The sequence below is a fragment of the Staurois parvus genome, unplaced genomic scaffold, assembly GCF_062004578.1.
Source record: "Staurois parvus isolate SC_StPar_1 unplaced genomic scaffold, SC_StPar_1.0 ptg000090l, whole genome shotgun sequence".
NCBI classification, from domain to species: domain Eukaryota; kingdom Metazoa; phylum Chordata; class Amphibia; order Anura; family Ranidae; genus Staurois; species Staurois parvus.
The window spans coordinates 22,213,792-22,227,625 of NW_028317886.1; the positions used below are offsets into that span (position 1 = coordinate 22,213,792).

General features: G+C 41.7%; 1 protein-coding gene across 2 annotated transcripts in view; it reads right to left on the reverse strand.

Annotated features, from left to right (window-relative positions):
* The window catches only part of ARHGAP10 (Rho GTPase activating protein 10), a 374,825-nt gene that overhangs the window by 203,653 nt on the left and 157,338 nt on the right, over positions 1–13,834 (reverse strand). For both annotated transcript variants that reach the window (XM_089670475.1, XM_089670474.1), the window contains exons 7-9: positions 6,298–6,402; positions 4,959–5,088; positions 929–1,035 (exon numbers count right to left, since the gene is read on the reverse strand). In XM_089670475.1, coding sequence (XP_089526601.1) covers positions 929–1,035; positions 4,959–5,088; positions 6,298–6,402 — 342 coding nt within the window. The remainder of the gene's footprint in view (positions 1–928; positions 1,036–4,958; positions 5,089–6,297; positions 6,403–13,834) is intronic.

Here is a 13,834-nt window from a genome sequence, read left to right on the forward strand (position 1 = left end):
TTGATCCAGCAATGTGCACTGCAGTCTCGGTTATCCAGGAACTCGCTCTGCCCATTGACTGAGACAGCAGTGGGAGCCACTGGCTTCCATGCTGTCAATCCCAGCCAGTGAGCCAATGAGAAGAGAGAGGGGGCAGAGCCAAGCAGCGGCACAGTGTGTGGATGGACACACGGAGCAGAGGGTGCCCCCATAGTAAGCTGCTTGCTGTGGGGACACCCGCCAGGAGGGAGTGACCAGGAACGCCAGCAGTGGAACCCAAGAAGAGGAGGATCTGGGCTGCTCTGTGCAAAACCACTGCACATGTAAGTTTAGACATGTTTATTATTTTTTTAAAAATGTAAGCCTTTAGAATCACTTTAAATGCAATTTGTTTTAACCACAAGCAGTGTAAGTAACTGAATTTGACTTTGTAATCTCCTTTGCAACAGAGCTCAGAGTGAGAAGACAGGAGCAGCACAAGGAGCTAAATCAGTCCTGCTGCAGCAAACAGAGAACACACGAATAGAAGAAGTGTAACAAGTCCCAGTGAGATGAGCTCATCAGTGTGCTGCTTCTCCTTTCACTTCCCAGTCACAGGATGGGGGAGGGATTAGACCTGAAATAGTTATCTAACTGCAGCAGATTAAAATAGGGTTTTCTGTACTGCCAGACAGGGCTGTGCTGCGTGGCAATGCTGTGTAAATAAGAGGACTGAATGTACAGAAATGTATTTTTCAGCTGGTGAAAAAGCAGCTCCCTTATGTGTTCTTCGTCTATATATGTGTCTCTGCCATGAGTTCAGATTTAATATCACAGAATTGGCAGATTATGTTTACTGTATTAAAAATGGTATGCATAATACACAGTAAGATAAATTACAGCTTTTCAAGTTATAGAAAAGAACATGAATCATGCTTCCAAAAAGAAGAAATTTGCTTGGTGCACTTACTATTTTTCCTCCTGATCTATGTTCATACGGGAACATTGTGAATGTGTTGGAATCCTTTTTATACATACAGTAGTGTTTTACCCAGCTTGAACCAAATGGAGCTGGCCCTATATTGTAAAAAAAAAATAAAAAATATATATATAAAGTTTTATCTTTAACACCACAAAACAAGGTACAATTTAATACATACATGATGCAGCTTAACAGTGTTTTCACTTTTTGTTTTATAAAGTCTTCACATGAGGATGTACATAACTAACGAACAATTAAAGTGTTTGTAAACCCTTACATATACCCAGTGAATTGGCTGGCCTTAAATGATACGCAGAGGTGAAACAAATCCTCCTACATCAGTAGTACCTGTTTATCTGCAGTCATTTTTTATGTAGAACCTTCTAAAAAACACACAGATAAAAGGATTTTTCTCAGTAGTATAAAACAGGTGGCAAAGATCTGACATCACACACACTGCAGAGCTAGAGCATAGAGCTGTAGTGTAATCTGATAGCTGAGTGGATGAGAGGAACACACCCCCCTCTATAAACTGACACAGAAAAGCATACAGAGTTGAGTCGCCTGTTGAGTGACAGAGAAGGGACACGCTTCTCCCTGCAGGCTGTTGTGTCAGCCTAGAATTCTTTGAATGACTGATACAGACAGCAGAGAGAGTAGACATCCAAAAGATACCAGAGCTTGTGCTTTGGATTCAGGCTAGTACACAGTATAGTGAGATGTGCTTTGTTCATTTTTCATGTGTGAAATTTGCAACCACTTTAAGCTGGCCATCGATCCACCAAATTTCGTTCCATGTGTGGCTGTGCCTGTTTGTCAGAAGTTTTCTTGATTAGCTGGCTGCAGCCACTGATCAGTGTATTTTTTTTTTTTTTTTATTATATCTTTTAGTAAATGTTTTTCAATACAAAAAGAGTATCTAATGCACTCAAGAACAAAAAGGAACTTCACCAAAACATAAAATTCCATTTGCATCGTCATATCCCCTGCCCCACCTTTCCAACCCCCCCCCCCCTCCAATTACCCCAGTCCATAGCCAAATTCCTGGTTTCAAACATTTCTTGTGATTATCTTTCAATATCTGTATCCCTTTCCTTCTACCTCCTTCTCTCTGTCAGGTACTCCATTAGAACTCCCTCTATTACTCTTTCACCTAAATTCCAGCCAGTTCCAGATATCTTTTAGATGGTTTGAAAATTAACCAGCTACGCCATGTTTTCCTAAATTTTTCTATTCTATCTTTCTCAGTATGACACAACTCCCCCCCATCTTGTAGATATTTTCCACTCTTTTAACCCAGTCATTTATTCTTGGTGGATTTGGGGCTAGCTAGAATTTTGGAATCAAGCTCTTAGCTGCACTGATTAGATGATATAGTACCCTGTTCTTATGTCGTTTTACTAAAGGTTCAAATTTATAAAATAAACATGTCCTCGGGCTTTCTCTGTACAGTTTTCCCACATATTTACAGAATATATGGTAATATTCCCTTCCAGTAATCCTGTATTTTCGGACAATCTCACCAAACGTGTAACATTGTTCCCTTTTCCCCACATCCTCTCCAAAGTAAAAGGTGAAACATCTACTTGTTTATTTGCCTTACTCAGTGTAATATGCCATCTAATCAAACATTTATAATTCATTTCAACTGTGCTCATATTCGTCACATCATGTGTTCATTTGACATTTGTATTCTTTTGTTGCTCGTCAATTTTGTTCCAAGCTCCTATTCCCATTTTTCCAAGAACTGGGGAGGATCGGTACCCTCCATATCCATAAGAAGCTTATAAATCCTGGAGGTGCCCTGTTTAGGAACTATAGTTCCATTCAGCAGTTTTTCAAATGGGTACAGATCCTCCGACGTCCTCAGTGGTTGTGGGAGCATTGAGACAAAATGCCCTAATTGGCCATACCGCCACTCATCTAATGTGAAAAATAAATCTTTTTTTTTTTTTTTAAGTCTGAAAACGAGTGCAAATTCCCCTTATTCAGTATATCCTTCAAATGTGCGTTCTTATCTTTAATCCATTTCCCAGAAATATTATCCTTCCCGGGGGGGGGAAACACTCCGTTCCCGCCAAGGGAATCATAACTGAATTATATTTCCATCCCTTTTGCTTATACATTCTATCGCAAACACTTAAAACTTTTTTTGTCAGTTGATTACTATTCACATCTCATGTGCAAAATTTATGTGGTACCCAAACCATCTTCCCTAACTGTGCCTTACTCAAAGTCCCTTCCATATTCACCCAAACTTTCCGTTGTGAATTAAATATCCAATCTATTATTCGTGATAATATCACCGCTTGATAATATTTATTAACATTAGGCATACCCAAGCCCCAATCCCTTTTGCCCTACACAATACCTCATACCCAATTCTTGTTTTTTTTTTTTTTTATTTGCCCAGATACACTTAAATATCATCTTCTTTATTACCCCATAGAAAGATCCTGGTAGGTGTACTGGGAGCATGTGAAACTTATACAGGATTTTTGGTACTATCACAGTCTTTACTAGATTTATACGACCTATCCAGGAAGCTCCACTTTTGACAATCTCCCCAGCTCCTCTTTTATTTTGTTTAATAATGGAATATACTTTGCCTGGTACAGGGCTTTTATTGACGGAATTAGTTTTATTCCCAAATAGCAGATTTCCTTTTCCCTCCACGTAAATGGAAAGTCTTTTTGTAGACTCCGCTTCTCAACCTTTGGTATATTGATGTTTAAGATCTCTGACTTTGCAGGGTTTATCTTCAAATATGATAGCCCGCCGTACCGTTTTAATAATCTCATTAAATTCGGCAACGTTATTCTAGGATTTACAATATAGAACAACATGTCGTCTGCATATGCTGCCACCTTATGCTCCACTTCCCCTATCTTTATTCCTGCTATGTCTACACACTCTTACCCTCACCAGGACAGGTTCCAAGGCAAGACAAATAATAAAGGAGAAAGTGGACATCCTTGTCTGGTTCCATTAAACATTTTAAAGAACTGAGAGAGGGACCCATTGACCTTGAACGCCACTGACTGAGCGCTATAAAGCCCTTTTATCCACCTTAGCATTTTAGGCCCTAGTCCTAATACCTCTAGCGTATTGACCATGAAACCCCAGTTAACACTGTCAAAAGCCTTTTCGGTGTCAATTGACAGGAATAATGTTGGCAGTTTCTCTCTTTTTACCCTTTGTAGGAGCAGCAATGATCTCAAGCTATTGTCCCTGCCTTCTCTTCCAGGAATGAATCCTACCTGATCCACTGTGTATCCACTCCGGCATCAACTCCTTCAGTCTGGTTGCCAATACCTTAGCATACAATTTGGTGTCAATGTTTAGCAAGGATATGGGCCTGTAACTGGCACACTGTGTGCTATCTTTCCCTTCTTTCAGTATAATAGTTATATGTGCCTGCTGGCTCCTCCCTCATTTCCAGCCCCTACCCTATTGCATTCATATTTCCACACATTTTAGGGACTAGGAGATCTCCACATTTTTTATAACAACCCACAGTATATCCGTCCGGGCCAGGGTACTTTCCTATAGCTGTATTTTTTAGGGCCATGGTGATTTCCTCCGGGGTAATAGGTCTCTCTAGGGCCTCTAATTTTTCTTCTGCTATTCTTGGAAACTCCACTTCATTTAAATATTTCTCTGTTTTTCACATCGTACAGCCGGCTATATTTTTGGAACCTATTGGCAATATCAGTGGTGGCGTACATCATTTCTCTTTTGATCAGTGTATTCTGACAGCAGAGAGTCCCAGAAGAGTCCCAGAATACAATGTCCCAGAAGGGGATTCCTCTATTCACCTTCCTTGTGTGGGAGAAATCAACTAGTTTTTTTTGTTTTTTTCGTTCAGCCCGCTGGCTAAATGTAAAAAAAGAAAAAAAAACATCATCTATGGCCAGCTTTAAGCAGATCTTGGTAAATCACACAAAAATGTCACTTTCCAGTATAACTAGTAAAGTCATATATTGTAATGTTAAATGTGTTGCAATCAAAGACTTACGTTTCTCCTGGACATACAGGTAGCCTTCCAAAGTAAATGGGCCTGCACGTTTATGCTCAAGAGGGCTTTTTCTAATTTTCTTCATTAGTTCTTCAACCTCTGACCGTGTCCCTTCAAAGCGATTCCGTGTCTATGCAACAAAAACAAAGGCATAGACTAGATCTTAGTTATGGGAATAACTAATTCTACAATGCGCATGGATGTTAAATGATCCTTTAAATACTTGTATACATAGAGATTTACAGAGGTGTAAAATGTCTAAATCCAGTGTATGGGCACATATAAGGAGCTGCAGGTTGTGAGAGGGCAGAACCCACTCAGAAACCAGTTCCTCAGACAACAAAGGACCACCAGTAAGACCCTGTGCCATAGATAAACAGAGCAAGGAAAGATGGTTGTCAAGCCTAGCATGGTTCCAACAACTTTTAAAAATGATAACATACCAGTTAACCTGATAAAGGGCAATTGATGATTTGTAGCGAAACACGCTTAATGTACAGTAGATGAGTCAGATCAGTTCTGTACCAGATTAAAATGTCCTCTAGATGGCACTAGGCTGCCACACTTGCAGTTTATTCAATAAGAAATGTTCTGATTATCATTACTGTATAAACAAACAATATAGAAAAAGAAAAGTATGATGATTGTGGACAGCGCGTTCGACAAGAAAAAAAAATATATAATTTATTCATTATTTTGGTATATTTTCAAATTTTCCTAATTGCAGCAATATCTATAATTCATGTAATGGTACTATCAATTTTTAAGATTAGGAATGAACTCCAGGCAAACAGTTAAATATGTAGCTGGAATCTATACATGAGAACTGTCTTACTGGTTAGAGTATTTCCAATTCTGTTTAACCCTTTTTGTTATCTAGTCATCTCTGCCACACTAAAAGCCCAGGTCCTGGATCTATTTGCAGAGCAAAATATAGTTAGTTAATGCAGCCTGGCTCAGGACACATCCCTGGCTGTCACAGGTCATAAACCACTTCAATATCGGACACTCTCACCCCCTTCCTGCCCAGGCAATGACAATTGCGTGGTCATGCAACACTGTACCCATATGAAATTTATCTTTTTTTTTTTTTTTTTTTTTTTTTTTTTAGACAGATTGAGCTTCCTTTTGGTGGCATTTAATCACCACTGGGTTTTTTTTTATTTTTGCCAAACAAAAAAAGGCCAACAATTTTTTGGGGAAAATGTTTTATCTATATCTAGGCCAGTAGTCTCTGGCTCATCTGAGGAAAGTAAAGACATATCATTTTATACCACAGTAACAAAAAGCACCAATCAGTCTACCAACTAAACAATTATATTACAGTATTATCACTTACATTTTGAATATTGATCTGTAACTCGAGCTTGTAGTGGCTAAAATCTTTAGCAAGTTCATATCCTTGGTGATAGAAAGTAAAAATCCCTTGAAAGAAAGCCAGCATCTAAAAGGCAAAAAGAGAATCATACTTAAAACTCACACACATACCCATGTTATACAGCTTATATCTAACCTTATTCAGCTTACAGAATAATACTAATAAAAAGGTGGCACGTTTGTTAAGGTTCATTGACTGCCTAGTCATTTCAAAGGGGTTCTTTAAACGCACCAAAAAAGATGTAAAAAGGCCCTAAAAGAAAGCACCCAGTGCATTACTTTAGATCTACTGGCTTGGTTCGTAACCCAAAACCAGGGAATAGGTGCAGGAACTCAAAGCAAAATGCCAACTGCACTAAAAACAGAATGGCTTTAAATATCAGGAATATCATATGCACAGGGTTCAGGAGTGCGCTAGGCGCAGAGGGCAGGGTTCAGGAGTGCGCTAGGCGCAGAGGGCAGGGTTCGGGAGTGCGCTAGGCGCAGAGGGACGAGTTCCGGAGTGCGCTAGGCGCAGAGGGACGAGTTCCGGAGTGCGCTAGGCGCAGAGGGACGAGTTCCGGAGTGCGCTAGGCACAGAGGGACGAGTTCCGGAGTGCGCTAGGCACAGAGGGACGAGTTCCGGAGTGCGCTAGGCACAGAGGGACGAGTTCCGGAGTGCGCTAGGCACAGAGGGACGAGTTCCGGAGTGCGCTAGGCACAGAGGGACGAGTTCCGGAGTGCGCTAGGCACAGAGGGACGAGTTCCGGAGTGCGCTAGGCACAGAGGGACGAGTTCCGGAGTGCGCTAGGCACAGAGGGACGAGTTCCGGAGTGCGCTAGGCACAGAGGGACGAGTTCCGGAGTGCGCTAGGCACAGAGGGACGAGTTCCGGAGTGCGCTAGGCACAGAGGGACGAGTTCCGGAGTGCGCTAGGCACAGAGGGACGAGTTCCGGAGTGCGCTAGGCACAGAGGGACGAGTTCCGGAGTGCGCTAGGCACAGAGGGACGAGTTCCGGAGTGCGCTAGGCACAGAGGGACGAGTTCCGGAGTGCGCTAGGCACAGAGGGACGAGTTCCGGAGTGCGCTAGGCACAGAGGGACGAGTTCCGGAGTGCGCTAGGCACAGAGGGACGAGTTCCGGAGTGCGCTAGGCACAGAGGGACGAGTTCCGGAGTGCGCTAGGCACAGAGGGACGAGTTCCGGAGTGCGCTAGGCACAGAGGGACGAGTTCCGGAGTGCGCTAGGCACAGAGGGACGAGTTCCGGAGTGCGCTAGGCACAGAGGGACGAGTTCCGGAGTGCGCTAGGCACAGAGGGACGAGTTCCGGAGTGCGCTAGGCACAGAGGGACGAGTTCCGGAGTGCGCTAGGCACAGAGGGACGAGTTCCGGAGTGCGCTAGGCACAGAGGGACGAGTTCAGGAGTGCGCTAGGCACAGAGGGACGAGTTCAGGAGTGCGCTAGGCACAGAGGGACGAGTTCAGGAGTGCGCTAGGCACAGAGGGACGAGTTCAGGAGTGCGCTAGGCACAGAGGGACGAGTTCAGGAGTGCGCTAGGCACAGAGGGACGAGTTCAGGAGTGCGCTAGGCGCAGAGGACAGAGTTCAGGAGTGCGCTAGGCGCAGAGTTCAGGCGTGCCCTACGTACAGAGGGCAACGTTCAAGAGTGCGCTAGGTACAGAGAGCAGAGTTCAGGAGTGCGCTAGGTACAGAGGGCAACGTTCAGGTGTTCGCTAGGTACAGAGGGCAGAGTACAGGAGTGCACTAGGTACAGAGGGCAGAGCACAGGAGTGCGCTAGGTACAGAGGGTAGAGTTCAGGAGTGCGCTAGGTACAGAGGGCAGTGTTCAGGAGTGCGCTAGGTACAGAGGGCAGAGTTCAGGAGTGCGCTAGGTACAGATGGCAGAGTTCAGGAGTGCGCTAGGTACAGAGGGCAGAGTTCAGGAGTGCGCTAGGTACAGAGGGCAGAGTTCAGGAGTGCGCTAGGTACAGAGGGCAGAGTTCAGGAGTGTGCTACGCTACGTACAGAGTTCAGGAGCACAAGAGTACATATATGTCTCAGGCCAGTTTACAACCAAAAATGGCTTTCCCCTAAATTCTCCCCACCCCAGTACAGAGCTCTCCCTCCCAAACGCACCCTTCCTAGTACAGAGTTCTCCTCCCACCTCCACCTAGAGCATACCAGAGAGGGGTGTTATAGCTGATAAAAAGCCCTGCTTAAGACAAGACTTGATATGGAGAGCCTTCTTTTGAATGTTACATTTCATTTTCCGTATTTATTCATCTTATCAAGGCTTAACAAGTTCAAGTGCAAGTTAAGATAGCATTCTAAGGAAAGATTGTGTTTTATTCAACACACACACCAAATCCTAGAGAACAAATGCAGCACACATATTTGGAAAATTCTGCCTGGATATTTCATTTTAAAACAGACTTTGCTGCTTTGCCAATTCAGGGAAAAGTAATACATTCTCTTATAAGGCTAACCCCACTCACCAATACCTTTCCTGCCCTTACCCATTGTTTCGTTGCTATGCCCACTCCTAACCATGCATACTTCCTCCTCCTCATGTGACAGTTTTCGTGCCTAGCTATTGGCTTATCAGGTCCAAGCCCTACATCATGAGAGGAAGTCACATGCTCTTCCATAACCATACAGACCAGTAGTTTTCAAAGCATTATGACAGAGCAGCAGCGGAGTGCAATGAAGGCATCAGCAGGTGGGGGACTATACATTGCACAAACAACGCTATGATTATATGCATTCATGAGAAACAAATCTGAGACTGTCCGCAACCAGCTTCACAAAGCTTTCAAATAAAATTCTTGACAGAGGTTTGCGGTTAGTGGGGCATTTGTTATTTGTTTGTAATACTATGTTGCACCCAACATATCTGGATATATGCTGTAGACTTTACACCACTTGAGCAAGAGTTTTATTAACACACAGAATCCTACTACACTCAGGCTAAAATAGAAAACTACTAATGCCATGTAATGCAAACACTTATCCACAATAAAAGAAAACCAATAAATAAAACTAATGCTAAATGAAAAAAGAACTGGTAAATAAATACTTTGACTAAAGAATAATATGTAGATATGCATTTCATAATTTAATACTTCTGATCAATAAACACCAACAACAATCATGAGCATAAATATTAACGGCACCAGCACAGAAAAGTATATTCATGTAAAAATAGAGGTACGCAAAAAGCATCAAAATAAAATTTTTTTTTAAAAAAAAGCACCTTTATAGCAATAATCAGCAAATCAGTCTATTCTATGCAAATACTGGAAACAAGGGTGCGCATGCCCACACACCGTAGACCAATAGGAGAACCCATTACCTAAATTTAGTTAGGATTTTTTATAAGTTGGTAGAATTATTGTGTGTGTTAATTACAAAAGAATGGAGAACAAACAGCAACACCATTACTCCTAGGAAAACAAAAGGAAAGCCAAACAAAGTGTACTAAACCCACAACAGTAAAGTCAGTATGTAAAGCATGCTCGTTATACTCACTGTGAAACCTAAGGGGTTAATCCTCTGCATTGTGTATAAAAGCGGTTTGATCCTGACTTCTCTGATCCTCCCCTTCTTCCTGTGTCCTCCTCTTATCTCCTGATAAGACATATTGTGTGGAGACACTCTGCACATGCTCAGTTTGGTGTGTTTTGCTAAAGAGATTTTTTTTTTTCCTTGGGAGAGTGCATGTGATCAGCACAGGGCCAACCAGCACTGTCCAGACAGAGGTCAGGGGTTCTGCATTCTCCTAGAGCAAAATGAAAACTCCTCCTACAAGCTTTAACCAGTGCTCGGCTGAACACTGATAGAAGTCACAAGACTGCTCTAACTGCTGATGAGAAAAGGTATTTAGCAGTTTTTATTCACTAAAATAATTGCACTTCCATGTTCTCTGTACTGTGGGAGACCAGATATAGTAAACACAGGGTCCTGGGTTTAGTAACACTTTAATAAAAGCAACAGCCACCAAGATGAGAGGAGGACCATCATATAAGGATTTCCTCCTTGGTGTCATAATCAATGGGGGGCAAAAAATCCCCTAATGTTCAGCATAAAAAATAAATGAAAGTCCTCTATTTGGTATCAATAAATCTTCCTCTTCAAGATTGAGGTGTATGCAAGTCTAGTATTGTATTATAGCGATTACCAAATAGTGGAAATTACAATGATCTCTCTCCTGTGCAAATAAAAGAATGCTGAATTAACTCCACCTCTAGAAACTGATTTTGCTAGTGACTGTCATATAAGACGTAGCACAAATGATCTGTGACAAACAACCTTTGACTTCGAATTGCACATTCCTTCAGATCACAAGTTAATGTCTGGGGATTTTTTTCCTGCATTAGTGTTTTCCCCTTACTGCTGCATACAGTATGTATTGTGGGAGCACATGGAACTTCCTTTTTCTTCCAGATTCCACTTACTGAAAGCAGAAGCAGGAGGTGGATTCCTGTCCCAACCTGTTCTAAAGAACACCTGTCAACTAAATATAACTTAAAGAGACTGTTGTGTTGACTTTACAGTGGTAATTACCAATTGAATGAATCTTCCAGCTGACAATTTTTGAGAACTATATGCTGCAATCCAACTTCTGTTCAATTTACAGTATTAAAGTGCATCTATGGTCAAAATATAAAATCAAATATTCTTTTCTATATTCTATTTCAATTATTTCTAGCCTTTTCCTATTAATCTGAATGATCTTGAAGTTTTGACACTTACTCTGTGAAGATCCCCACACATTTACTTCCTGGAATTCTGTGATACCCATTCACTATGTCCTGTGAGTAGGTACTGCTGTGTCACAGAATTCATTGTGTATTTTGGGGAGGTTTAAAAAGAAAAAAAAAACATTTTTTTTTTAGATTTGTATCAGTTAGTGTCTGTGTGTTTTAGGTAGGATACAAAAAGCAAAAATATGCACCAATGTTTTTGAGCCCTACAAACAACAAACATACACATTTGTGGTTACCACTGCAATTGTCAGAACTTATTTTTCATTTTTTTTTTGGTGGTAGGTTATAGTAACTGGAAATCTTAAAAGAAAAAAAAAAAAAACTTTTTTTTTTTTTCATGATTTTAAGCCAATTATTCTTTGGCAAAAAAAAAAAATCTGGAGACACGGATTACGATTTACCAAAAGAAAGCATAATTTGTCCTGAAAAAAAGCAAGGTATATTTTACCTGGATACATTAAGTAGTTACAATGACATGTACAGTCATACCAAGTTCTGGTTCACACCTATGCGTTTTTTAGTGCATTTTCAGTTTTGCAGAAATGCACTACAGTCCATTTAATATGGTTGCCTGTGGGTCAAGTTCATATCTGTGTGTTTTCCACCAGTGCATTTTTTGGAAAGGGTTCATAGACTTCAATGACAATGCAAACAAAGACCATCAAAAAAATTTTTTAAAATGCAGCACTTCAAGACAACAGACACCTCTCAAAAATGCAAAAAGAAAAAAAAAAACACACTAAACATTTGTGAAAAAAAAACCCGCAAAATGCACCAGAAAAAATGCATCAATTACAACCTGCATAGGGGTGAACATCTCTTTGCAGTTTTGAATTATGCAAGTTAAAAACTCCACAAAGAACGATTTGTAAAAATAAATAAAAAAAAAAGCCAGTACATACAGTATATATAATTTGTATTTTTTTCCCCCTTTTCTTGGTTGTAGTGGTTGTAAAGGCTCAAGGTGTAACTCTCTGTGCACCATCCCCAGCCCCCCCTAATAGTCACCTAAGCCCCCCCTCAATCCAGTGATTTGCACTGGAGTCTTGGCTATCCCGGGACTACCTATCCTCATTGGCTGAGACAACAGCGGGAGCCATTGGCTCCCTCTGCTGTCAATCACAGCCAGTGAGCCAATGAGAAGAGAAAGGGGCAGGGGTGGGATGCAGCTCCTTGTGTGAATGGACACAGGGAGCAGAGGCTGGGCAGTGTGCATGTTTGGGTGCCCCAATAGCAAGCTGCTTGCTGTGGGGGCACCTGACGGGAAGGAGGGGCCAGGAGCAGGGGCGAGAAGAGGAGGATCCGGGCTACTCAGTGCAAAACCACTGCACACAGCAGGTAAGTATAGACATGTTTGTTATTTTTTAATGTAAGCCTTTAGAATCACTTTAAACTATTGGTGACACAGTGTTGGAGGGATGCCACTGATAACTACTGATTCCTGGCATGTAAGTAATCAAAAATGCAAATATGTAAAATATGAAATTCTCATAAAAAATATACCCATACAAAAAGGGTTTACAAATCAGTAAGAATCATATGACCATATTCACAGCAGAAACTTTGTTATTCATAAAAAAAAAGTAATGTCATAGGTTAATCTGTCAATGTGTTTCGCGGTCAAAAAACACTTCTTTAGGACCTCATATTTCCATATGACATTATACAGTGAAGGAAGCAAATATTTGATCCCCTGCTGATTTTGAATGTTTGCCCACTCACAAAGAAATGATCAGTCTAGAAATCGAATGGTAAGTGTATTGTAACACAGAGACAGAATAGCAACAAAAAATTCAAAAGAGATGCATGTCTAACAAATGATGTACTGATTTGCATGTTCATGAGGGAAATAAATATTTGATCCCCTATCATTCAGCAGGATTTATGGCTACCAGGTTTCTTTCATACAGGTAACAAGCTAAGATTAGAAGCAGTCTCTTAAAAGGAGTGCTGCTAATCTCATTGTTACCTGTATAAAAGACACCTGTCCACAGGAGCAATCAAACAATCAGATTCCAAACTCTCCACCATGGCAAAGACCAAAGAGATGTCCAAGGATGTCAGAGACAAGATTGTAGACCTACACAAAGCTTGACTGGGCTACCAAACTATTGCCAAGCAGCTTGGTGAGAAGGTGACAACAGTTGGTGCAATCATTCGCAAATGGAAGAAACACAAAACAACTGTCAGTCTCCCTAGGTCTGGTGCACCATGCAAGATCTCACCTCGTGGAGTGTCAATGATCATGAGAACAGTGAGGAATCATCCCAGAACTACACGTGAGGATCTTGTCAATGATCTCCAGGCAGCTGGGACCACAGTCACCAAGAAAACAATTGGTAACACACTATGCCGACAAGGATTGATATCCTGCAGTGCCCGCAAGGTCCCTCTGCTCAAGAAAGCACATATCCAGGCCTGTCTGAAGATTGCCACTGAACATCTGAATGATGCGGAGGAGAACTAGTTGAAAGTGTTGTGGCCAGATAAGACCAAAATCGAGCTCTTTGGCATCACCTCAACTCGCTTGGAGGAGATATGCTGCCTATGACCCCAAGAACACCATCTCAACTGTCAAACATGGTGGTGGAAACATTCTGCTTTGGGGACGTTTTTCTTCTAAGGGGACAGCACAACTGAACCGCATCAAAACGGACGATGAACGGGGCAATGTACCATCAAATCTTGGGTGAGAACCTTCTTCCCTCAGCCAGGGCATTGAAAATGGGTCATAGATGGGTGTTCCAGCATGACAAT